The 27,781-nt window shown below is 43.2% G+C and overlaps 1 protein-coding gene across 9 annotated transcripts in view; it reads right to left on the bottom strand.

Moving 5' to 3' along the window:
* Positions 1–27,781, bottom strand: part of EIF4E2 (eukaryotic translation initiation factor 4E family member 2) — a 136,346-nt gene that overhangs the window by 54,986 nt on the left and 53,579 nt on the right. For all 9 annotated transcript variants that reach the window (XM_085635669.1, XM_085635666.1, XM_085635671.1 and 6 more), the window contains 2 exons: positions 22,817–22,921; positions 10,069–10,221 (listed from right to left, as the gene is read on the bottom strand). In XM_085635669.1, coding sequence (XP_085491795.1) covers positions 10,069–10,221; positions 22,817–22,921 — 258 coding nt within the window. The remainder of the gene's footprint in view (positions 1–10,068; positions 10,222–22,816; positions 22,922–27,781) is intronic.

The following is a 27,781-nucleotide window of genomic DNA, read 5'->3' on the forward strand; positions in this document are numbered from 1 at the left end:
AACCTGACACAGTGATGCCTCTGCAGGTACTGCTGACGTCTGAGGATGGCAGGCACTTAGTTTCCCACCTATACAGTAGTATCCGAAAGCATAGTGGGCGTGGCGAGTGTAAAGCGCTCCGGCAGTGGTGTGTTGATATAGGCAGGGATGTTACGGAGGCGCAATGGGCGTTTTGCTGTGAGCTCACGTCACAGATATCGGCCAGCTGCAGACTGCGGATTATTCATTATAAATTTTTGCAGCGATTGTATTGCACGACCGCTAGAAAACTGAGGTTCCGCCTGTCGGACAACAACAGATGTGAACGTTGCCACTCGGAGGGGGCCGGTTTTCTTCATTTAGCTTGGACGTGTCCGAGGGTGTCTGCGTATTGGCTACAGGTACACACGGCATTGACTGCTATGCTGGGCGACACGGTTGAGTATGACCCGCTTGTGATGCTACTGGGATACACTATGCGGATACCCAAGGCGCACCAAAAGTTTGGAGGTATTGCCCTTTTGCTAGCTAAACGAAGGGTTGCTTGTAGGTGGGGGAGGGGCCGTGCTCCGAAATTCAAAGAGTGGATAGATGATTTACTGTATTGTCAAGACCAGAACATGATATACGCCGATACGCAACCACTGACTAGTAGAGCTAGGGACATCTGGGATCCGCTCAGAGAGTACTTGGCAGTTAATTCCACTGTAGAAAGTGCTGTACACCGAGAGGCGGCAGGTGCAGCTACGGCAGATATATCAGGAATTTAGACGCTGCTGTTTGTGGATTTACTATATTGCAGAGGCTGGCAGGAGGGGAGGGTAGTACAATGTTGAGTTCCTCTATCTGCAGGAGGCGATAGGGAGTCGGTAATGCTGAAGATGACAGAGTGGAAGATGGGCTGTGTGCAAGGCATGGCGGTAGCACGGGAGATGGGGGGAGGCTGAGGTCCTAGTTTGAACATCTTATTATCCGCTATCGCAGGTTCTCCACAAGGCTGGGAGGAGTATTGTGTGACGCAGGTAATGTTGACTGTCCCCATGATGTATTAGCCATTATTGTTGCTTCTTCTCAAGAGGCCACTGTTGTGGGTTATATTCGGTGTTGGGGGCTTATCCGGTTTCATGGCCGGTGCTGGGAGTGACTACAGTTGTATGCCCGGTGAGACTCAAGCAACTTACGACTTTTTGTTTCGGGTTTTGATTCTCGACACCCCTACCCCAGGGTTCCTCTTACAGTTGTTTTATGGGCTAGGAGTTGCAAGGGTACATTATTACACATTCATGGACCTTGGAACGCAGGGTTTCCGGTAGGGATGGTATGCAGGATAGGTACTATGAAGCTGCCACCGGACCTCCAGGATGTCGGTATGCTGGCTGTGTATACGTGCAATTGGAACATAGTGGATTGCTGCACTGTAGCCGGCCCATGAGGTTGTAGGCGTGGAGCTGTAATAATGTGCACTGTTGTAATAAAAGTCTTTGAAAACTTAAAATAAAAAAAAATATAAGCAGATACAGTCAATTATTTCAGTAAGCCTGACGCGACATTAGAAAAAGAGAAGTATAGTGCAATTAGTAGGCACGCATCGTTTACCTTGTAACCGCGTAAATATTTGTCGCGCATTTTCATTTTTTTTTTACCTTGTAACCGCCTTCATTTATTTTACCTTGTAACGAAGTAAATTTTTGCTGCGCATTTTTATTTACTTTGCCTTGTAACCGCTATTTTACCTTGTAACCGCGTAAAGATTAACCACGCATTCCTCCCAATTAAGCAACTAACTGTATTGCAGCCGCAAAGCCACAAGCCATAACCACACACATAACCACCACAACCACACACACAACCACCACAACCACAAAACCACACACACACACACACACACCACACACAACCACACACCCAAACATAACCACACACCCAAACACACACCACCACACACCACCACACACAACCACACACAACCACACACCCAACCACAACCACACACACAACCACACACAACTTAAGGGAATCGGGTAACGGAAAGAGAAAGAACTATCCAAAAATCACACGTTTTCAGTCCAATCAGAAAGTATGACTTAGCCCCAACGAGTCCTTATTTTGTAGCTAAGCAGATACAGTTAATTATTTCAGTAAGCCTGTCGCGACATTAGAAAAAGAGAAGTATAGTGCAATTAGTAGGCACACATAGTTTACCTTGTAACCGCGTAAATATTTGCCACGTATTTTCATTTTTTTACCTTGTAACGAAGTAAATATTTGCTGCGCATTTTCATTTACTGTGCCTTGCAACCGCTATTTTACCTTGTAACCGCGTAAAGATTAGCCACGCATTCCTCCCAAATAAGCAACAAACTGTATTGCAGCCGCAAAGCCACAAGTAAAGTGATCGCAAAACTGAAAGCAAAGCCACAAGTAAAGCGATCGCGAAACCGAAAGCAATCGCTTTTGGAAGCAGAGACAGCCGCCAATGGTGCGCGGCGCCACAGACAGCCATATGCTTTCAATTATCGCGCCCGTGTCTGGGCACGATAATTGAAACCAGATAGGCTTTAGTGCGCGTAACAGACACCAATAGGCCGTGGGCGGAGCGATGCGCCCGCCTTTGGCCTATTGCGTGCTCTGTCAAAAAAATACAGCCACTAAAAGCCCAATAATAGAAGACAAAACAAAAAACACATGCATGAGCGTGTACGATTGCAGGGTCCATTTCTGAACCCCGGACAAAAGGACTATCAGTGCGCGAGACCTAGAAATGTACTTGGTAGTGTTCAAGGATTCACATGTTTAAATAGTCCGCAATAGCAACACTGCTGTGCTGCCACACACTCATAACATTGAAATCAGTCCCACACTACAGGTAGTCTATTCACATCATTACGACACCCAATCTCCGCCAAGGAGGCAAAAGACTCAAAGCTCCAACTCCACACAGAGTTGCTCAGATTTTTGTAGTTAGTCAAGGAAACGCATCACTTACGCCTCATAACTGGTGAGGTGGGTGGGGTGCATGTGAATCTATGAAAGATACCAAAGTTACAGAACCGTAGTTACAGGCAACTTTTGTCTCCATCATTGACAATTTCACAGATTCACACACTTGAATAAGGATTGCACTGGCAGTACAGGTAAAAGCTTAAAAGCATAAACAAGACGTGGTGATGAGGCTCACCTTAATTGAACCGGGTGTACAGTTCCACTTGTCCTACAGCCATCTCTAATGGCTTCTGGACTTCGAGGCAGTTATAATTTGCGAAAGTGTGCATCGATGCCCATGTTTCTGGCCTGCAGATATTTGCAATAGGCATTTCTGCAAAGTGTGTAGATGTTGCCTTCATGACCCTAGTACAACCGTTCTGAACAATACTATTGAGATGACGGCAGATCTCCTCAAACAAAAAGCAATGCTTGCTGAGATCCAACGAGCGATGCTCTGCTTAGACAAATAACCTTTGTTGACATTCCCAAAAGGAACAAAGACTTTCTTTTGTCTATATACAATTTTACACAGCTTTTAATGCCTAAGAATGCAGGCCCTTTCAGAGGTGGATGCGGGAAGAAAGTTGGTAGATGGTAAATCTTTTCATTCAATGGAAGCGCTAAAGACACTTTTAGCCTAGAACTTTATAAGAGAGACTCTGGATGTTTCAAAATTTAGGGATGGAGGCTAACTGGTTAAGTCCTGGATTTCTCCAATTCGCCTCGCTGATGTAATTACCAGTAAAGGGGTTCTTTGGCAATATTTGGATACATCATTTTTTAATGGGACTAAAAGGATTTCTCATAAGACACAACACTGTATGGAGATCCCAAGCAGGTGTTTGTTTTGTAACTGGAGAAAAAGTGTGAAATAAGCCTTTGATATATTCTGTAATCACTCTGGTAGAAAACAGATAACGGTGTTGGGGTCCTAGCTATCTGGAAAGAGCAGCCACATGGAAGCAGATGAAAGCACATTTTAGACCAGATTTCACCAGATGTAGTAAATAGTGCAGAATACAGAGATAGGGTATGGATAAAGGGAGAACATTATTATTCACCACCCAAAACCCAAATGTTTTTTGCATTTTCGAGAATAGATGAGATTTCATTAAATGAGGTGTGCCTCACCTGTTAAAAAACATTTTCAGTAACCTCATGTACTGTTCCCATTCACGGAAGTCTCTGTTGCATCTGCTGAGGGTACCCTCCTCTACATTCTTCAAGTCTTTCACATGCTCCACTGACCGTCCGTATAGTGATGAAGAATCCGCTGCCAAAATGTTTGACTTTCTTGCGACAGCACCTGCAATATTTTCCATTTTAGGGCCAAGCCTGCGAGAGCATGAGTCTTGCTTGTGAGACACTGTTGTTAACAAAAAGGGCTTGGAGAACGCTTGTTGTTTACCTTTTGTTGGCTCGAGGGGCACTCTTTTTTACTACCTCATAATTCGTCAAAGCAGGCCTAACAATCATTTCTGTTCCTCTCAGAGGATCAGGGACCAAGCACCGATTGATTAAACTTAATCAGTGCCCGTCTGCTGCTCCCGACGTGATTGAGATACCATTTTGTTCTTTTCAACTATTAGTGCCCTGCAAACAGAAGGAGTGTGACTGGCAAAAATATGACCAGCAGGGCAAACAAAATTGCAAAGATTTATTTTCTACAGTTGATTTTCTTTTATTTTGCCAACTCTTCTTTTCTCACTTTGTACTCCTGGTTTCTTTTGCTTTGGCTAGTGGGCGCTGATTATTTTATTGCAAAGCGAAATTGTTTTTCATGTGTAATTTCTGAAGTGATACTTTAACACATAATTGTGCAGAACACCCAAAACCGCCCCACTCCAATCCAATCCATGCCCATCCACCCCACTTCACCCCACACCCATCTGCCCCACGCAATCCAATCCACCCCAGACCAATCCACGAAATGCCAGTCCAATACAAACCTCTAACTCCAATCCGCCCTACTCTTATACAAAACAACCTGCCCCGCTCCGATCCAAAACAACCTGCCCCGCTCCGATCCAAAACAACCTGCCCCGCTCCGATCCATCCCATCCCTACTCTACTCTACTCCAACCCAACCCACTCTACACCAATCCAATCCATCCCACCCACCCCACTCAATCTAATTAATCCAGCCCACCACACTCCAAATCACCCTACGCCAAACCAACCCAACCCATTACATTTCAGTCAAGTCCACTCCACCCCACACCAATCCAATCCACCCCTCAAGTCCAGTCTAATCCACCCCCTCCAGCCCACTCCAAATCACTTCACTCCCAGCCACCTTACTCTAATCCAATCCACCTTACTCTAATCCAATCCACCCCACCCTAATCCAATCCACCCCACCACAAACCAATCTGATCCACCCACTCCAATCCACCCCAATTCAATCCACCTCACCCAGTTTCAATCCAACCCACCCCTCCCACTCCACTATACTCCAATCCAATCTACCTCACAACTTCCACTCACTCCAACCCAATCCACCCTATTCCACCTCACTCCACTCTGTTCCACTTCATTCTATGCACGGCGCTCTACGACCCTCGCTCAACTCTACGACACTCTACTCACCCTAATCCACTCCAAGACACTCTACTCCAACAAATCCAGTCTACGACAATCCACTCCCCCCCCCCCCCCTCCACTGTAGGACACCCAACGCCACAAACATTTAGCCATGCTGAACAGCGGCCACACTGGTGTACAAAATGGCAAAACACATTACCAAAGCCAAGAGCTCTTGCATAGGTAAGACCTATTGGTTTTTGAAAATGCTTGTTTTCTTATGTAGTGGAGCGTTGTTATGTTGTCCATTCTGACAAGCAGCCCTTGGTTGACTATGTGGGGTAAGAATGCTTTTAAAGCTAACAGCCCGGCCTTCCATTCTAAGACATTAATGAGAAGTGGTATTTCTTTTGGGTACCAGAACCTGCTGGTGGGCTGATCCTGAATATCAACTCCCCAGCCGTGGAGGGATGCCTCTGTGGTGAGATGAAACTGTGGATCTTATGAATACAAGTTCTGACCTGCAAAGAAGTTGCACGGCCTCGTCCACCATATGAGAGCCTGTCTCACTTTGGGGGTTATGAAGAATGTCATCTCAATGCCCTGAGATTTGCCTTAATTGTAGACCAATTGCTCCTGGTGACAGTGTAATCATAGGCAACATTGAGAATTAGAAGAATTCAAGAGGACGTCATCCCTCTATACAGAAATCTGTGCTTATTTGCTTACCTTCTACACTAATTATGTTAGCTTCATGCCACTTTGTGACAGACGGACCTTGAGGGCTCACGTGCAGATTCAAGAAACAAGGCATGATACAATCTCTGGGATGAGCAATGAATTTTTATTTTGTAGGGTGAGATCAAACTACTGAAGAATATATATGAGGGTGTTTACTGCCTAATGCATGCATTCAGGATATGGGCCTTTAATGAGCCAATGGTCTAAGTAGGGGAACACCCTTAACCCTTGGTGCTGCCGTCATAGAACCACTGTCACTGAAGACTCTGGGAATTGAACGAAGACTAAAACGTAATGCACTGAACTGTAAGTGTGGTCTACTGACCGTGAAACTGAAGAACTTCCCGTGTTTGGGATGTGTTGCTACAAGAAAATAAATCATATTTCAGGTGAAAAGGTGCTAGAAATTCATTTCGGTTGATGGATTCTAGGACATTGAGGAAGAAAACCATCCTGAAAGTTTGAGCCTTGAGAAACTTGTTGAGTGACCACGAATCTAGAATCCGATGCCATCCATGTAGCTTTGATATCTTGTCGGGCTTCATCAAGAAGCTTGCCCAAGAGGTGATGGCTATCAAAAGACACATTAGATTGTTTTTAAGGCAGAAAGATGTGTTTCTAAGCCAGCCACTAATCCGTAAAACTATTCCCATTACCATCTTCCTGAAACCATTGTTAGAGGGGCCAAATAAACATCAATTAAAACACATAAGATCTAACCATCACAGAGCAATGGCATAGCCTGTTCACTGCGATTATTTAGCAGTAAGGAAGAAATTATATTCCACAATTTTGTCATAGCATGCTAGAATGGTACCGCTTTTGGACATCTTTTCAATTTGGGATGGCAAAGCTCCTACTATTTTGCCCAAAATATAAAGGATGAGGAGGGATAGTAAAATTATCCCTGGGTGGCAATCAAAATTAGATTCTGTTTTGACCTAGTTGTGTAAACAAGTTGCTGCAGAATCCATTGCTTTGTACTGCCTGTTAAGTCTGGCAACTGTGGGCTTGCCGTTTGCTGGATTCCTCACACAGGCTAGAACTTCATTCCACAGATGATCAAGCCGGGGGGGGGGGGGGGGGGGTAGCTTTGATGCAATGCCCTGACTTGTCCTTAAAATCAAATAGGTCTGCAGTGTTTTGCCTGTGGAGATCAGCAATTTGAATTTTTGAGAAGCCCTATCAACAGGACTATGAAAACAGCAAAGTCATCCAGAGGTGGGTTTCTTGGTTGCAGCTCTGGACTAGAATGTCACCCAACACATAGTGACCCTACTCAGAGCCAATATCCGCATCACAGACACTGCCCTGATCATAGTCATTACTGTCCTCACCAGGACTCTGATAGCAAACTTCTTGTTCTGTGCGGAGATATTCTGGTTGTGCAGGGAGGAGGTGAATATGTTCTTCTGAGGCTCGGCCAATAACAATCCAACAGGTAGATGCTTTGGTGTATTGTCTGGAGGCAGTGACGGTGGAGACGAAAACGAAAACGGTTGTGGCTGTGAAATGCTTGGCAGGGACTTTGTATATTGTGAAACTGGTTGAGACTGCAAGAGGTATGGAGCAGCGAATTGCATATTGTAACCAGGTGATGTTGGCAGTTGCAGAAGCTCCGATTGATATGTTTAAAGAAGTCCAAGACGTCAGTTGGAACATGAACCAGCAGAGGTTGCGAAAATTCAGGTGGATAACTGTATTGCAATCACTGCACATAAACATGAACATCATCTGAATCACTGAGTATTAGATATAGATCTTAGCCATGAGGTTCAAATGCCTAATCATGATGGTCATTCCCATCTGGAGACAGCTCTGATTTCTGGACTGATGCCTCTTGGTCTCACGGACACCTTGAACCTCCTGACAGGATGGAAGATTTTCAAGGATCTGCAGGGACAACACTGATGCGAACCCTAGGGTCAAGATGATTCACATCAGTCATGCTAGGTGCGAAAGGACTCTGAGGCACAATTTTAAATCCAGTTATCAACAAAAACATCCTGCCGGCATTGGTGAGGTCAACTGGGGCACCACTGACCACATGGTCGTGAATGAGGTCATCGACGTGGTAGTTGCTGACAAGGTTGACTTCGATAAGTCAATAAGAAAGTTTGAGTCTTTGCCTGTGGTACCGATTATGAAGTAACCTTCTTTGTCGACAAGGTATGCTTAGTGGCTAGTGAAGGCTGTTTAATTGCCAATGAAGCGTCAGTAGTTTTGAAGGCATTTTTGATGAAGAAGGCTGAGGAGATGGTGACAAAGTATCCATGATCCTGGATTTTTTGGCCTTTTCTAAGATTAATTTTACCAGAAGTCTGCACATTAGAGGAAGGCACAGAGGATGTTAGTAAAAGTCTCATGTTACGTGGCTCTGACCAAATCAAGTTTGCACTTTTCAGCCATGGCACGAGGTGTACTTTTAGATTAATCCAATCTAGATCACATCTCTGTAAGACTGTGCGAGTTCCGTGCATGTCGATCACTAAGGGTCCTATTCCTGTAATAACAAATTTTGGATTACTTTGACAAGCAACAAGAACTGTGAAGGCACAGTAGGCAATTCTTGAGTGGGTTATCATGATAAATCTTCACAGCACCATCAGTATTGGCAAGGTTTGAAAAGTGGCAGAGTTTTTGAAGGGGCATCAGCCATTTGGAAGGGTCCAAAGGATCGACAACCAATTACAAAAGTGGCAGTGGCTTTCCTTCTGTAAATGACGGGGAGAGAGCAGGGAACATCCTGAAATGGCGAATTTGCAGAAAAAAATAGATATAAATTAAGAGCAGAGCGTGAGAATGTCAGTTTGGCTGTTACAAGAAATCTGAGTTGCTCAACCTCTTTGGGGAGTTGAAGCTTTTTGTCTCTCCACCTCATTAGCCAGGGTTTGGGTCAGATAATCAAGTTGATAGACCGCATGTAGTCAATGGCTGTTGTCAAAATTATCTGAGTGTAAAGAAACACTGGTGTATTAACATGGACTCGAGAGGATGCCCACCATGACCAATGGGACTATACAAGCATTTGAATCTTTGAAAGATCTAATGTTGGAGTGTAAGTCTATTCCTCTGTCAAATAACTCCGGACTGCAAACCCCGACACACCCGATTCCCCTGTCCTAGAATCTTGTTGCCCTTTCCTACAGTCTGCCCAAAACATTTTAGAGTTGTAAGATTTCTGGTGTTACAAATTAGTTAGCGGCAGGAAACAGTGTTGATAGAGATACTGAGTTTCTGCAGGATGATCACAGTCCTGTTTGTTCGCTTTTGTTTTTTTTAACAGAACAGCATTAGCTCAATGCTGCAGTGGCATTGCATTGTTACTATTTTTACAGTACATATAAACGAGTTGTTCTTTTAATCTGCACTTAGGTTCACCCTTCACAAAGTCTTTGAGCTAGCCTTGACTATTCAATCAAGGTACTGTGGGAGGCATGGAGGCCTAGGTCACCAACATTCTCCTTTAGACCAAATACCCAGTGACATAATTAATAGGGAACAGCAGCAATCTCACCTCTGAGCCTGCCAGGGTGCCCCTCCCGGCTGCTAGATCAAGGAAATGTCTTAAAATGAATGCCTAAAGAACACCCATCTGAAATATTTGGCAAATACTGGATGAACAAAACTTGATCCCACCATAAAAAAGTGGCATCTTATCCAAAGAAGCAAGTTTAATCACAGTGTGCAAAGTTTGCACATTTCATTTGGTTTATAGAGCTTCCAAATGTAACATACCATAACACCAGTATATTTTTCCCTTCCAACAAAATAAATGAGTCACAAAGTGTTTGGAAGGAAAAAGAGTATGGTGAATAGCTCTGTAGTATCACGACTCACCTGAAAACGAACAGATACAACAGCACCGCAAATCTCCTCTCCAACCATGAATTGCTCACCGAGGAGAGCAAGAATCAGGTTCTCCCAACACCGGGAGGCCAGACCCTTTCGCAGACGAATAATCCACTTTCCACCATTCTTATTTGCATCATCCTGTGGAAAATTAAAGATGGGAAACAGAAGGGGAAAAATCATTCATTTTTAAAGAGAAATTGCATTTTTCTGTATTGTGCAGTCTTCTGAAAGGACAGCAGCCCTATGCAATAAATAACTACCAGGAAATGAATTAACAGTTTCATATTTTTGTGACTGAGGTAGCCATTTACAGTTTGGTGGGATAGAAGAACCATAGGTAATTGGTAGTTCTCATAGCCAGCCAAACTTGCAGTTCCCTAGATCTAGTTAGACAACAAGAACTACCGACTGATCGCTGGTGGATACTGCCCATCCACCGTAAGGATGCTGCCCACAAGGGGTGTTTGGACAAACTATTGAGGTTTTTTTTTTTACATCGGGAGACAGAAATATCAGAAACAAAACATAGTGAAGCAAAAAAAAGTGCTGCAGAAATATTGTTCTTCTAGGTAAGTAATAACCTTACGAATATTGTTTTTATCATCGTTTTCAATAATATAGTTGTTTTAGTTCATATATTAATTTTATGTGTTACTATTGTTTGGAGGATGGTTAATAATTTTATTACAGTTTGTAAATTTAAGAGATTACGATTTTATAAAATCTAATTGCTAATAGGCCTTTAAAGTGTTGTAGCGGGTTGTTGGGTTTGTAGGGGGATAGGGTGGGAAATTAAGTCAAGGAGCCTGTCGGGGAGTCGGAATGGGCTCATAATCCCTTAAAGACGGCTTTCCGCTGTCAGGATTATGACGGCGGTTTCCGACTGCCTTTCCATGTCGGCCTTTCCGACATCAAAAGGCTATTGGAAAGCGAATTTGGGGGGCCCTAGCAGGTGCCTGCCACATGGTGCAAGGATTTTCACACACTACCATTTCTCAATAGGAGTTGTGCTGCAGGCGGTTTCCATTCGCCACACAAGCGCCAATAGAGAAATGGGAGTTTGCGACCGCACCATGAGCGGTCGCATCCTAATTTGGTGTGCGAAACTGCTGACCTATGGTCAGGCGGTTCCCACACCGAGACGGTGTCAGTCGGAGTTGTGTGATAATTATATAATGTAGTTATATTTCGGTGTGAGCTGCTGAGTTTGTAGGTGTATATGGTGGGAAGTTTATTATTATGAGTTTTATGGTTTTTATAAATTAATACTATTATTCAAATATGTCATGTGTTTGAAGTGAAGTATTTTCCCTCCTGTTGCACAGAAGACTGGAGTTGGAATAATACTTAGTGGCTAGTAAAACAAGCATTTGCAATGCAATAGGTCTCGCATTTACGGGAGTTTGAGCTATTGGCATTGTAATTGACAATGCGTTTTATTTATGTTTTACAAACAAAAACATAAATAAGAGGCATTGTCATTTACAGTGCCAATAGCACAAACTTGCGTAATTGCGAGACCTATTGCATTGCAAATGCTTGTTGTTTTTCTAACTTTCAGCCATGCTGCACAGCAGCTAATCAGGTGTACAAAACTGATAAAGTAAATGTACATAGCCTATAGCTCTCCCACAGGTGAGACCTATTGGCACTGCCAATGCTTATTTTTCCTGGGTGGGTTTTTGCAGGTACTGGTGCTTTAAGTGGGAAGCTTGGGCCACTGCGAGTCATGTGCTCCCAGGTTAAACCGTGTCCAGTGCTCCCTTTCACTCACTTGCATTAATAAAAAAATAAAATAAAAAGCAACGCTTGGTAGCAATCTTGCGTGAGGATCAATGTTCCTGGGACTCGTTTTAGTTCTTTCACTGTCTCATAAATTCACAACTGAAGCATTTGCAATATTATATATAAGGAAGCCAAAGTGGTTGTTTATTTAGCATGTGCATCTAAGAATGATTGACAAAGTTAATAGTCCTAGTTTATTGTAGGTGTAATGTTAGTAGTTGTCTTATATATCTGGCTGCCTAGCAGAAATAGCAAAATACCAGTAGTATCGCACACTATGCGAAGCACAGATTTTTAGTTTACGTGTTTTAATCACGCGTTTGAAGCCACGCCCTTAATTACATTGGCCACGCCCCTTAGAGCTCCCAGTTTTTAAATCCCACTTAAAGTCCTGGGCGACAGGGAACTGTCCCTCAATGTCTGCAGTAGTAGTTTTTTTTATTTGTAAGCTCAGAATGTTATTTATTGAATTGCCTTAAACAAATGCAAATAGCTACATAGTTTAATTAAATAAAACGCTATGAAAAAAACAACTTTGAGCTGCCAGGTAGTATGTTATCATTTTCTTGTTGAAACTGAATGGGAGACTTTATATTTTTTTAAGTAGTTCCTTAATTCCATTGCCTGAGCGTGGAGACCGGAGGCTCCCGGCTGAGGGTTGGTGCGAGGTGCTGCAACTGAACTCCGCTTGGTGGGGGGAAGGTAGGGAGGAGAAGCGGGCCAAGAAGTTTATGTGGTCGGGGACAGGCGGCTGGACGGTGCGGGGTAGGCTGCGTTCATTGTGGTTGGGGGTGCGTTGCTGTCGAGGCTCGGGGATGAGCTGCGTGGGGTCCGGTGGGGAGTGAGTACTCACGGGTGTGGTGGATGGCGTGGGGAGGGGGAGCGCAAGTGCTGGGGCGGTCCTCGTCGGGGGATTGCGGAGTGGAGAAGGAGGGATGAGGGCGTGCTGTTGGCCGGGGAGGAGTGAGCATTTACAGGGAACAGTGGAGGTAGCTGGTTGGAAGGATGGGCGGTGCTCCGGTTCCGCGTTGTGGAGGCGGCGTGCACTGCCTGGTTGAGACCCAAGGAACTACAACGTTGTGATCTTTTTTCAGCAATTCATTGCACAGAATTACGCAACCAGTCATTGTTAACCAGCTCCTTCCTTCACAACCTCGCTAAGCTGCCTGAGCACAAAAGCAGAGTGGGGTCGGAGGGAGGGCTGTGGAAGGTGGGGTGGGTGGGGTATCCCAATACATTTGTCAGGGAAGTGAAACCAGATGATTTCAATCAAGAGGAAAACAAGACAAGCCCGGCAGCGCGTGGCGCGCGCGCTTGGGGGCGGGGGAGCGGACCCTTTGAAGTGCTCCCAAAAAGCAGATTGCATGGCGGCACGATGCGCGTGATTGTGCGCGTGCTAGCTATGCAATCCGCTTTTTGGGAGCACTTTTAAAAGCCCCTATAGTCTAGCTTTGCGATCGCTTACGCGATAGCAAGGAGAGACCTAAAAACTGAAGGGGCAGCATGGTGAAAATAAAAGACACTCTGGAACACTTGATTCAATTCTTTAATGACAGTGTTGATGGAGGTTTTACAGTATAATGAATGCTACTGACTGTTGGTACTACCACCCTTGACACCAAGGATGGGTTATAAAATATACTGCATATTGGTATCGTTCGTATTGATTTCATTGGCAAAATAAAACATTTTGCTGCTTTTGCTAATCTGATGATACACTGAAAAAACGAATATGCCTGCCTTATTGAGAATGACTTCTAACAAACTGTACAATGTATGGGTGCTACAATTGAATTAAACCTTTCAATAACAGAACCACTTTATCGAATATGGTGGTCTTAGTGATTTATTTCACATTCATTTTTTTCTTTTCTCTTTCCGAGCTCTAATATTGGATATCATTGTATGCTCTAGTATCGACCCAGAATGGTAAGGGTAGACCCTTTTATGAACTAAGTTTAGTATGGTATAAGGGTGAATTGGAGAGCAAGAAATTAAAACATTGTTTTATGTTATAATTGTTTTTCAGTGCAAGTGAGGAGAACCCGAAGGAATTCAAGGGGTTCGAAATACGTTGACCTAGCTAGTTGGAAAGGACATTATTTTGTACAGACTAAAAGCAGTCAACAAACAAGGCAATTCGTCTGTTTCACCACAGAATCCCAACTAGCTTGTAATGGCAGGATGCATATTTTAACTATTGTATAAAAGACAATGCCGCCATTCACTTTTATTAGCAAATGAAGGACTGGTCTGCCTCATAATTGTTGTGTTTTTGAATTTGAATGTGTATAGTTTTGTTTATTTCACTGTGATTGTGTAATATATTTTGTAAATAATTAGAACAGGTTGTTCTTCTAAGAAAGGCATGCTTTAAAAGTCTATCGCCATTTCTCAAAGAGAAAAGAAAAAAAATGAATGTGAAATAAATCACTAAGACCATATTCGATAAAGTGGTTCTGTTATTGAAAGGTTTAATTCAATTGTAGCATCCATACATTGTACAGTTTGGTATATATTATTTGAGGCCTAGTGTGGGTGCGATTGATGGGCCCAACCCCTCCTTGTTATTAATAAGGACAGCGCCTTACATTATATGTGGCTATTACATTATATCAGTCGAAATTCATAACCAAATTTCTTACACTATTGTTGAGACCAATTTGTAAACTATACAAAGAATGACTGTGTGTGTGAGTTCTGAAACTGCAGAACACTCACACTGGGAGTTTGCTAGTTGGCTATAATGTCATGTTATCTTAAACAGATTTGGAAAGGACTGTCTTGCCATTATAGTATGGGCTGGCAGAGCTGCTGGAGTTCCTGGTACTGTCACACCCTAGGCTAATGAGAGTGATAACCTTGCCTCACGATCCACTGGTCTGTGCCCGGCTTTCTGCCGCTTGCCTGGGTGACAGTACTCACATGCCTTCTGTGCTTGAAGGGCAGAAAGCTGCAGGATGAAACTGCCATCCTCCTGAGCTTAGGGTAGCTTGGCAGCACTAAATGTGGCTTGGCTCTAGCATGGTCGGACCGGCCTCTTACCCATGCTAGCCCATGATCAGAGTCGCCATGGCATGTAGCACCTAGTCCTTCTCCTAGTGAGCATCACAAAGCTACCACGGTGCAACTGGATCAGACAGAAAGGGCTTCAGATCTCTCAAGGGATATGGGAAGTGCTATATGAATACCAATACAATGTCACCTCAGTTGGCTACAGCCCTTATATAGTAATTTAACATTCCTCAGATTATCCCAAAGATTCTCTCCCATGGTGCCTGTCTCGCCCAACTGGATTCCATAGTGTCTCCTGTTGACTTAGTGCTTCTGCGAGGGGCTGGCCTTCTGTTGCTACTTTGTTGACTCCACCTACTATTACCTGAAGGACGAGCACACCCGCCAGGGGCTCGTATTCTGTTGTTCCTGGGTTGATTTCATAGTACTTTCTGATGGCCAAGCACATTTCCCAGGGCTTCTATTGCTCCTGTGTGGGCCCCACTTGGTATTTCACTGGTAGGTGTATGCGGTCAATGTCCCTTGAGTGATCCCTTGAGTGACCATTGAGTGACGTCTTACATGGCTGCCTACATTAACTCCAAACGGCTGAATGAGTGATCATCTGAACAATTGCCTGTATGATAGACCGCATAACCTCTTCAGGACATTGAGTGACAAAGTGCAGAACAGCTGGTGGTGGAACATCTGCGTGATAAACAGCATCACAACATGTACATCAATATGCATGGCAAATGCCTCTAATGTTGTAAGTATCTCAAGGAGCAGCAAGCTCCACAGCAGCATGCATCCACAAAGCGCTTCACTGTCTCGTCAGAAACAGACAGCACTATATAAATGCCAATACAATGCAATATAAAAAAAAAGTACAAATGATTACTTAAATTAATATTTTGTTTTGGAAGGTTGAAGTAGCCTTTAGTTTTCTTGTGTCTCACCGGCTGCCTTATGAAGCTAGAATTCAACTCAAACTGGCTTGCATTACACTACAAAACACTGATGTACCTAGCTCAGAAAATTGAGATATCTGGAGGAGGCAGACCTTTCTCGGAGGGCCAGAGACCTAGTGCTGAAACCTCCGACCTTCCAGAAGAAAACGTACGATAGGAGCGTTCTCTGGAGCTACACCTAGAATCTGGAATTCGCTTCCTCCAAACATTAGAAGAATCTCAGCCCCTTCAGTCTTCAAGAAACAAACAAAGATCTTTCTAATGAGCAAATTCCTACCATAATCAATAGCAGATCAAACACATCGATGTCCGTTTAGAGATTGTTGCATAATTCCTCAGAGTATGTAATCTGCTCTCTCCAGAAGAGTCCCAAGATAAAGCATAACAGACCTATCCAACTTATCAAGAAGATACTAAGTAATCAGCCAGTGGCATATGCCCCATTATAGCAGCAAAATGAATAATCAGTCTATTTTCTATTTACATTTTGACTGTACCAATTTTATAATATTTATTCTTTAGGTCCACGTGTTAATTTGGTTTGGAAATGTTTTTACTTAGACTATCATATTTACTCGCTCTAGTTATGTTTAAATGACTCCTCTATTGAACTGTTGCAACAGTTAATACTATGTAACTGTGAAGCGCTCCGATACCCAATTGGGTCATGTTCACGCTATGTAAAACGCGGAATAAATAAATAAATAAAAAATACTTTGAAAGTTGCTGAAGGACATCCTATAATCTCGGATATGCTGGGTATGATGGTACCTTTCAGCACATGACTTCCACATAGTGCATGGCTAACACTCTTACCATGGAATGTTTTTCTTCATTTCTTTACGTTAGATTCCATTGGGTTACACTGGGACCCTTTTACATGTGAAATGCAGCTATTTCTTGATGAGTAAGCATATGCTGCACAGTATCTTTCGTAGATTCACATGCTTGAATAATTCCCAGGCTAGAAGTTGCTTCTGGCATTACAGCTAGCTGTACTGATATGAATTATGGCCATTCAACGTATTTATTTAGCAGCAAATTAACTTCATTACAGATTTTAGCCAACAAAATAACTGGTTTTATCCCACTCTTTCTAAAGTTCAGATTTCCAAACACAAGTGTATAAGTTACCGGGTGAAAGAAGGTGAGACTCAAAAACTAGAGGAGAAGCCGCACCTGAATGAAGAAAGATACTAACGCTGGTGAACCATAGCTACAAATAAACTTTTCTGGTCCAGCAAAGGATCCTTCATGAGCTCATGTTCTGTACTCTAGAATGGCAGGCCATCACACAATTAAATAATACTGTAAACAGATGGTGGTAAATAAGAAATACATCTCTGGGCAGTGCCATTATAGCATCATCAAAGACACACAAACCGGCTTTGCACCCTTGCTGGGCTCCTGACATACATTACAGTGAAATGTATAAGTTAGTTTTCATTAAAATTATATGTATCTGTTGAATCTCTTTGTCAGGGAAATGCCCAAATGTAGTTTTTCTGTGCGTATTTCTTTGTATTTATAACCATTACACTCAATTAAGTTGCATACCTGATCACCCATCGGGAGCTACCACCAAAAGACTCTGGAGAAGAATATTTCTAAAGGAAAGTCACACTTAATTCAGTGGATAGTGTGGATTATCAAGAATCTTATAAATTGATGGGCTCCCGTTTATCTGCTGTTACTGACATCAAGGGCCTAATTACGTTCAATAAATCAATCAGGGATTTATAGAGCGCACTACTCACCCGTAAGGGTCTCAAGGCGCTGGGGCAGGGGGTGGGGTTCGGGCAGCTCAGAGGTCAACCGAAGAGCCATGTCTTGAGGTCTTTTCTGAAGGCTTGCAGTGTAGGGCTTCGCTTGATGCTGAGGAGGAGGTCGTTCCAGGTCTTGGCCGTGAGGTAGGAGAAGGATCTGCACCCCACTCTGGCTCTGTGGATGCAGGGGATTTCTATGAGTCGGAAAGTCTCCTACCAGAGGTCAGAGGCTTTCAGAGTCTCATCGCAGTTTCAGTTGCGACTGCCGCATTGCGATGCAGGCGGTCGAAAGTGAAGCCGGCCGGTCAATCCAGCTGCATTCTGAAGGGCTCAAGGAGCCAGTCAGCCAGTCGGAGGCCTGCCCATAATACTTATGGGCGGCATGTCTGCCGTAGGGATTACGATGTCAGTTTCCGACAGGCTTTCAATGAAGGGCTTTCCGAAATGGAAAGGCTGTTGGAGAGACACATTGGGGGCCTCTAGCAGGGCCCCATTCACCCTGCAGCCTCCGGTTCTTTTCATCCCTGCACCGCGTGGCAAGCACCCTGAGGTGCCTGCCACGCGGTGCACGGATGAACAGATTCTGCCATTTGTCTATGGAGTTTGTGGTACGGCCGGTTTACAGCAGAAGCACAAGTTCCCATAGACAAATGGGAGTATGCGACTGCATCATGTGCGGTCACATTGTAATCGCATGTCGGGCGGCCGTAATCGTAATTAGGCCCCAGTGCATAATGCAGGTTAACTCACTGTTTGATGCAAATTCTATATTTAGGACATTCATGCTTCAGACAAAACACATTATCAATAACTTCAGAAGTCCTTTTTATCTACATGCTGGCCAATTCATTGATACACTACATTGATCTACATTAGGAAAAGTTTTGTTGATCACCTCCTCTTGACAACAAAGTAACAGTCTCGTGTGTGTGCCACTAAATCCTTAATTTTCAATAAATGTCTAGCATTCAATAGTTTTTAAGGGATATGTCGCTTGTATGCCCACAACAATTGGTCTTTCCGCTATGCCTTGACAGTTCCTCAAACTTTTGTGTTTAGAAGTAGAATCAAGGCCATCATAGAAAAATGTGTTCGTGTGTGTCTAAATGCAACACTGTTCAGAGGGAAAGAAGGTTTACCTTAATAAAACATGTTACAAAGAACTGCCTGACCTACTTCCAATTCAACAGCAACATTCAGGTTCAGACAGAAGTACTTGGTGAAGATCTTCCGATTCTTCCATTTGACAGCTCCACAAATGGACACCATGACTAACACGCTTCTTAGGGAATGTGTGGTCACTCTTCTGCTGAGAGGTGGGTTGGTTGTTTGTTGCAGAGGCAATCCAAGTCAAAATCAATTGTGCAATCCCTTGGTTTGAGATTAGCCGCCCTCTACATAGGTACCCAAATAAAACAAAGAGATAATTCAAGAAAAGCATTTGGTTCTCTGTAGGTTCAGTTTGAGGCTGTGCCAGACATTGAAGGAACCAGTAAGATTCAGAGGAAAGTAATTGCAACACTGCTGTCTCACTAAGTTTAACAAGCCCACCATTAACTCCGCTTTCCAAGATAAATACTTTAGATTGGATGTAAAAATGGATCTAGAAAGTCTGTGCATGAGTTGAGCCAGGTCTGTGTTTAATTCCCAAGGAGTTCACGGAGTTTGTACCCGAAGGAAAATCTTCAGCAATCACCTCATGAACGCCTTGATTACGTGCTGTGAGAACTCAGAGCAGCACTTAAGTACGCCGAAACCTCAAGAGTGCTGAAAGCTGTAGTCAAGACCTGGGGTCCCGACAAACCGATAAACTGCCACCTGGCCTTGCAATGAAAAAGAAATAGAAGAAAGACTGCTCCGAATAAACTATTGAAGCTGGATGGTGCAATATAACATCCTCAATCAAACACATCTGACAGTAGGGATCACCCCTGAACTATACAAAGAGAGGTAGTCAAACTGCCCAAAATGTGGTACAAGAGAAAGAATAAAGAATTCTGGCAGGAGATAGCAGGTTAAGTGTTTTCACATAGAGGATGGTAAACATAGATCCCTGGAAATGTTCATCAGGGTTGTTTTCTGATGTCAAGGTAAAAACAGAAGACCTCTGAAAAGGAACAGTCTCACACGAGACATTTGGGAAAAATCGCATCTGGGTTGATCTCTTGGGCAAGTGGAGTTCAGGGCACATACATCATGATTAGCTGGAGTTTGGGTATATGACAATGAGTTGAATATGCTTCTAAAGAATTAGTCCTACACTGGTATTCAGTCATGTTGAACTGTTAATGTTTTTATGGTGGGGACTCAGAGCATGACAACGATTCAGCATGTGACTATCAAGGATTGAGAAAAACTGAATCCACCCTTGTACAAAATCCTGTAGAGAAACACCTCTATAAAAATAAATATGTTACACATTTTAAGGCCGCTCACCTAATGATAACAGTATAAATCTTTTTCTTGGCTTCAAATACAGTAACAAGACAATTAAACCATCATGTGTCTTTAATACAACTTTTGTTTTTAACTTTGTCTGTGAAAATGCCCATATAGGAAATGTGGCATGATGGACAGCAGCGGCATTAAAGCAGTTTTCCACTGTCCTTTTAAGGAAGCAAGCTGCTCCATCATCCCAGAATACAGTCCAGTGTCAACTTCCCAGGTCAGCAAGGGAATAACCTTCATTATCCACCCTCTAGTCGCTACGCAATGGAGAGATGGTGGTCTACGAATCTGACAAATACACACATGATGAATAACTAGGATAACAAGAAGTCTGTCCATTTCTATTAAGGCATCATCATTATTTACATAAAATTAATAGACAAGCATGTTTATCGAATTTTGTAGGCACAGGACACGCAAGGAGTAGACAAGTGATACTAGGAAACCTCAACCTCAGATAGACCTAATTAACTTAAAGGTCTCCTCGTCTAGATAAATAGGAGAATAAAGTCCAACAAGAGAAGACCAGCCTCTGCAAGGCGTCCCTAGAAGAGAACTTGCCTGACTTAAAAAAGCAATGTAAATGAACTTTTTAGATTGAATGTCTCTAGTAATGGCTGTACAGAGTCACAATTTCTTTCTCTAACAAGACGTGGAACAGAAACTTAGCAAAAAACAACAGACTTTGACAATGCAGAGCAATAAACAAACATGGAGTTTGAACATAATTGGCCTCAGCAAAGTATGGTAAAGAGATCCATTGACACCAAGATGATGAACAGGACCAACTGCTAGGCAAGACATATAAAACACATGGCTCCATGAAAGATGTGTACATTAATGATCTGGGAAACGTTGTGGGAGCAGAAAGAACACCATCTAAAAGAACCTGAAGGGCAAAACATTCACCTAATCCACATTAATGTTTAGTTACACACAATGGTCTTTCAAAAGATGGCTATCCACCAAGCACGGGATAGACAAGAGATGATAAAGATGTGTTACCTACGGGAAAATTAATCAATAAAGAAATGGCAGTGTTAACTCAGATGTCCACTTCCCTCTTTCTCTTCTTTTTTGGAGCGTTCTTCATTGAGTGAAGGATGATGTAATAACACACAGCCTTCTGTCCTTCAAAATATAAACACTTTTTTGGAAACCAGAGAAGTACTTTGGCCTTTACCTAAAATGGAATTAGGACAACCTATATGTTTATACTGTGCTTATCCTACACCATGTAAGGTTCAAGGAACAACGATAACGTTCTTAAATCATGAAGCAATAACATCAGACACAGGCTGTAGGGTAGAAAAGGATACTCATAGATATATCAAGCCAGGTTTTTTTAAACCCCAATGGGACCACCAAGCCTTCCCCCCTTTGTCTAGGTCATTGGAGCTTCATCAAAGAAGTCACCTAACCATACCACTGGTCCCCTATTTTCTGCTTAAATCAGAAAAGAACGAAGTGGTCAAACAACCAAAAACTAGTATGTATCACAAGGGAATGCCAAACTCATTCTTAGTCCCAAGTGCTGGTCTCAAAAAGTACTCCAAACAGACAGGTTGTTGATACCCGGCAGACTGGAGGGTCCTTAAGTGGGATATGTCAAGCTCTGTCTGGGAAGCCTTTCTATGCAATACCTTCAGTATGTGGTTCTTGCTGGTCTCAAAGCATTTTTAGCATTGAGGCCGGAAATGAGGGAAGAGTTCATTTAACAATGAGCCTTCCTCACAGTGAGGATTCATTCAATGAATTATATCTAGAAGCAGAGACTCATATGCCCCCTGCGAATGGCATCTTAGAGGAATAAGGAATCAAAGCTGTTTAGGAACCTTAAACATTGAGCCCTAATGACAAAAGGAAAAGCATCAAATTCATTGAGCCAACCCTGGGGAATCAGGAGTGGGGTACCTGTGAATGCCAGAAAAATATCTGTTTTCATCTTGTTCTAGGCGCCATTGCAACACACTGAAGCCCAGTTATGGTTGCACACATTCATCCAATCAGCAGCAACCAAAAAAATGCATTCCTTAAAACAATGTGAATTCCTCAAGGTAAGGAATGCAGCCAATTCTCTGACAATCTTTCAGATAACTGGTTGCATTCCTTACCTTGAGGAATTCACATTGTCTTAAGGATTGCCTTTTTTGATGGCTTGTGATTGGATGAATGTGTGCAACCATAACTGGGCTTCTGTGCTGTGAATAATCTTACAGGTGGTTGAGTGGACAATGTCATGGGAGTGAAGGCTATTAGAAACTAGCCTTACCTCCAGAAATACATTTAATATAAATGAAACTGTAAAAATAAACAACGAGTGAAGCAAAACACTGTACACCCAAGCAAAATTTTAAAGGAAAACAAATATAAGAACAAAATTGGAATCAATGGGTTTTAGAAACTTCACTCAACAATGAACTGAGGAGTCAACTGTCATCACGTTGCTTCATGGATAAAGGTCCTGCCTGCTTCCTTAAAGTGATTATCAAATTCCACTGTAATGTAGCTGCTACCCATCTAGCCATGTTTTCTGCATTTCCTTTTAAAAGAAGAATTATAACAATTGGTGTTATAATGCTCATTGTTTACTTTATTTCAAGTGGTATAGTCAATAACAAAAGGGTAACATTTTTACTTTTGACAGAAGTTTTTCATTAAAGACACTTGTGAAAATATTCAGACTTCATGAATTTAATGATCTCTTGAAGGAGGACTATTGCAAGGGAAAGCATCGAAGGCATACATTGAAGAATTAAAATGGCTCACCTCCCACATGGGTTTAATTCCTTCTTTGAAGAGATGAAAGTCGCTGTGTCCCGTCAGGTCCCCTGGGCGAACCATGTGACTGTAGAACCTCCAAAATTGCTCCACCTTAAAAGAATAAAGGAAAGTAAATAAATATAAATTTCACAGAAAAAGCACAAATGGTTATATAATCCCAGAATAAACAAATATTGCGAAAACATAATAAATGGAATGTAAAGAATATGGCAATTTTGATGACTTAACAAATATCCTCTTTATTAATTTTGCAGAGATCAGGCTCCTGTGTACCTACGCTGGTAAGCCTTGAAAGAAAGTATTTTCAAGAATTTGTATCTACTACCATTTAAGGTGTCATGGTTTTTACAGCAGTGTGCCATTTGACCTAATCACTCTCCACATAGCTGGAGGGTGCTCTAAAGTGGCTCCTGGACTTTATGCTTACACTCTGCAAAACACCAACAATAAATGTGGAACCTCGATTTCTGCCCTGTATCACAGACATCATGGAAAATCAAGATCCTACTCTGGACCTGTACGTATTACCGACCCCTGGAGCTAAACACAACTTAGAAACGAAATACAGCTCGAACAAAGCTCAGCAAAGACAGGTATTCCCCAATTGAGTTCACATAGTCCTTGAACTTACATAATAAAACAAAAAAAAAAAATCTAAAAAAATCTCCATAACAGATCCACTTTCCATTACCTTTGGACTCAGTCCAAAAAGAGAATTTCCCTCATCTCATACTATTCGTTTTTTGGTGTATTATTCCACCTCATACAGAGTGCATACATTGCAACGCATGAATTACTAGTCTACATCTACAAACTATGCTCACTCATCACGCATTACATTCTTTGTCATATGGATCCCCTACATAGAGCACTCATTGATGTTAATTTGGAAATGTTCTAAGGCTCTCTGAGCAGACACTGGTGATCAGGGTTTCTGCCTGAGCATGTATTTCTTCTTCACCAGCCTCGAGTCATTGGAGTGGTACATACATTAAATAAGTGCTTCAGCTGAATGTTTTGGAGAACGACCTTCACAACGCGGTCATTACACCGCGGTATGTTTACATCGCGGGCATTACAGCGCAAGTTGTTACAACGACTTGAGCTGGATGGCGCTCTAAGCTAAGGAATAGTATGATTTACTTTTCCAACACCTTCCCTACTGTAACGTAGGCTGGATTTGGAATAGTAAATCATACTATTCCTAAGTCCAGCGCCCTCCAGCGCAAGCCGTTCTAACGTGATGTAAAATACCGCATTGTAACGTCATACATTCAAATGTTTTCATAGTATGAGATGAGTGGAAAATACTCTTTTTGAGCGGAGTCAAAACCTGCTCTGTGTTTAATTTAAAGACGTGGGATCAAAAGGTCTGGCAGACAGAGCTGATTCATGCCAGGAAAGAGTAAGCATGATCAGGAAGTGGACATGGATCACACAAGATAAATCAAGAAAGAGCAATTTCACAAGTTAGAATGAAGTTATCCAGAAATGCTCATGGACTACTCATGTCCAGGGCTTAAGGTTTTCTCAGAGCATGAGCTGGTGTTCACTGTGTCTCCTCTGAGCAGGGAGAAATTGATTTCTTCTACCTGTGCTCTCGTCATGTGGGGTGATGCCATGGCCTGGTCAGAGTCGCCTGGATCACATATTTTAGGTTTCAATCATTTTAGTGGCTTTTATAGTTACACAATTTGAGGTAGGCATCCCCCTGTCCAATACAGAGCCTAATGCTAATATCCCTAGGTTTCAAACCGCCCCATAGGTATCTGGTGTGTTATGGGCTGAGTGTGAGGGAGTGATTAGGTTACAAATTGCAAATCGCACAGGGAGTGAAAAGGCAATGGAGAAGGCGAGAGCCTGGAAAATGCTTGTTGTAGCTCTCAAATCCCCTGAGGATGTTGCGGTGGATGCATCTGTGAAGGACCCTGTGGCAGCCATAGGGTAACGCATAATCAGCTTTGAACCCACCTTGTTTTGTCTCCCCACGATTGGTAGTGGCGCTTGGCAGGCAGGCCCGATCCCACTCAGCTTCCTCTCATTCCAATAGGTTGTCCCATTGCGACATTATCTCTCCTGATCATTCGCAGCCAGAACTTGAGGGACACGCCTGGGAGGGTGGTGAGGGAGGAGGGGTGGGGGCTAGTTGGGGATGGGAATTTTCAATGGTTGGACAGTGAGTTTTGCTCACACATGGGTTATGCCCGGGCAGTACACATGGGTAGCCCAAGGAGCCATCGATGTGCCTTAAAATAGCCGGATTTGACATGTGTTTCTGCTAAACAAATTGGGGTATGTAACTGAACCCCCTATTGTCTTTTGCTCTTTTCTTGGTTTTCCGTCCTGGTTCACTGGAAAAATCAATACAAATGCTTTATAAAAAAAAAATATGGGTATCTGGTGTGTTGGCTGCCCTAAAGAGCAAGAGTCATTCTGCGTCTAGTAGGCCTAAGACATGTAATCTATTTGGGCATCTGAGCTCCTTATTTTCATTATTCAAGTATGCTTATAGTGGGTTCCTCAATTTATTGAATTTCTGTGCTTTACCATTTAATGTGTCAGCTATGCTCTCGTGGCCTACGAGTAACCACAGCGTTGGATCCATAGCTTAAAGGTTTGAAGTGTATTTTTTTACCAAATAATGAGGGTGACTTCTAGATAGGCAAGAAGAAGATATGATGACGTAGATGTAAGAGAGTGCAGTGGGTGAATGTCCTCCATCGGTGTGGAAAGAATGACTATATCTGGCCATTTCTCTATTGCTTTTATAGCTTTGCCAGGTTAGGACCTCACTCCATAACCCCATTAGTTTTGGAGAAGGATAGTATATGCATTATTAAATGTTGCTCCCCTCCAGCACTGTCATCAGGATATTTTTGGCCATGCCGTGCAGGTACTGGGGTGCATGCACACAGGAGGGCACAACATGTGCCCCCCTGCTTGCACCCCATGGCCCAAAGACAACAGGAGCCCCTGTAGGGACCCTCTGTTTTCTTCTCCAACACGGTTTTCATGGAGGACGAATCGCCATGAAAACTGTGGCACGGAGGAAGCTCGTAATATGCTTGGCGGTACGGCGGCGGTCCAGCCAAGCATATTGCAGCCTCAAGACTGCCTCGCCAACACCAGGGATCGCTGGCAGTTAGGATGATGCAGTGATGGTCCAACCGCCCTAGTTGTAATAGGGCAGTCGGAAGACCGCAATGGCCGCGCCCCTACAAACTGGTGGTCTGTGGACCGCAAGACTCGTAATCAGGCCCCAAGTGCTTAGTGGTAGTGAGTGTTTGGAAGAATGTCTTAAATATAGTGAAGGATCTAATAGCACCCTTTTGATTGAGTTTAAAATATATATATATATATATATATATATATATATATATATATACACATATATATATATATACACACATATATATATATATATATATATATATATATATATATATATATATATATATATATGTTCCATGTGTTTGTCCAAAAACGAAAGAGCACTCCACAGCAGACCGCTTCTTGACAAGCTTTATTCGTATGCAGGAGCAAGACACTGCTTGAGGTTGTACAGAGATAAGTGCCTAACGCGTTTCGAGTCTCCTGACTCTTGATCACAGGCTATCAGCGGCATCACGGGGCAAGCAGCAAATCACGGAGATTATATCCCTCTGATGGGACCACACAGGTGAGTAACATTTAACGCCGTGCACTATGGGATTAGTAGTGCTGCTGTTGTTGTTGCAACCCATCAGTGGGTTTGCTCCGCTTGGCCACACTTCAATTTTTACACAACCCTCCAGTGGGCTTCTGACAACCAGGCAGTTCAATAAAACATCCGCTGTGACCGCGATGAGGCTGCGAACAGTTCTGTGCCTCGGCGGCTCCATTTTACATTTCAACGGCGGTGCTACTTTCACGGCGGGACAGCCGTAATAATGTTCCATGTGTTTGTCCAAAAACGAAAGAGCACTCCACAGCAGACCGCTTCTTGACAAGCTTTATTCGTATGCAGGAGCAAGACACTGCTTGAGGTTGTACAGAGATAAGTGCCTAACGCGTTTCGAGTCTCCTGACTCTTGATCACAGGCTATCAGCGGCATCACGGGGCAAGCAGCAAATCACGGAGATTATATCCCTCTGATGGGACCACACAGGTGAGTAACATTTAACGCCGTGCACTATGGGATTAGTAGTGCTGCTGTTGTTGTTGCAACCCATCAGTGGGTTTGCTCCGCTTGGCCACACTTCAATTTTTACACAACCCTCCAGTGGGCTTCTGACAACCAGGCAGTTCAATAAAACATCCGCTGTGACCGCGATGAGGCTGCGAACAGTTCTGTGCCTCGGCGGCTCCATTTTACATTTCAACGGCGGTGCTACTTTCACGGCGGGACAGCCGTAATAATGTTCCATGTGTTTGTCCAAAAACGAAAGAGCACTCCACAGCAGACCGCTTCTTGACAAGCTTTATTCGTATGCAGGAGCAAGACACTGCTTGAGGTTGTACAGAGATAAGTGCCTAACGCGTTTCGAGTCTCCTGACTCTTGATCACAGGCTATCAGCGGCATCACGGGGCAAGCAGCAAATCACGGAGATTATATCCCTCTGATGGGACCACACAGGTGAGTAACATTTAACGCCGTGCACTATGGGATTAGTAGTGCAACCAGGCAGTTCAATAAAACATCCGCTGTGACCGCGATGAGGCTGCGAACAGTTCTGTGCCTCGGCGGCTCCATTTTACATTTCAACGGCGGTGCTACTTTCACGGCGGGACAGCCGTAATAATGTTCCATTGTCAAGAAGCGGTCTGCTGTGGAGTGCTCTTTCGTTTTTGGACAAACACATGGAACATTATTACGGCTGTCCCGCCGTGAAAGTAGCACCGCCGTTGAAATGTAAAATGGAGCCGCCGAGGCACAGAACTGTTCGCAGCCTCATCGCGGTCACAGCGG

Source organism: Triturus cristatus, chromosome 11, assembly GCF_964204655.1.
Source record: "Triturus cristatus chromosome 11, aTriCri1.1, whole genome shotgun sequence".
NCBI lineage: Eukaryota > Metazoa > Chordata > Amphibia > Caudata > Salamandridae > Triturus > Triturus cristatus.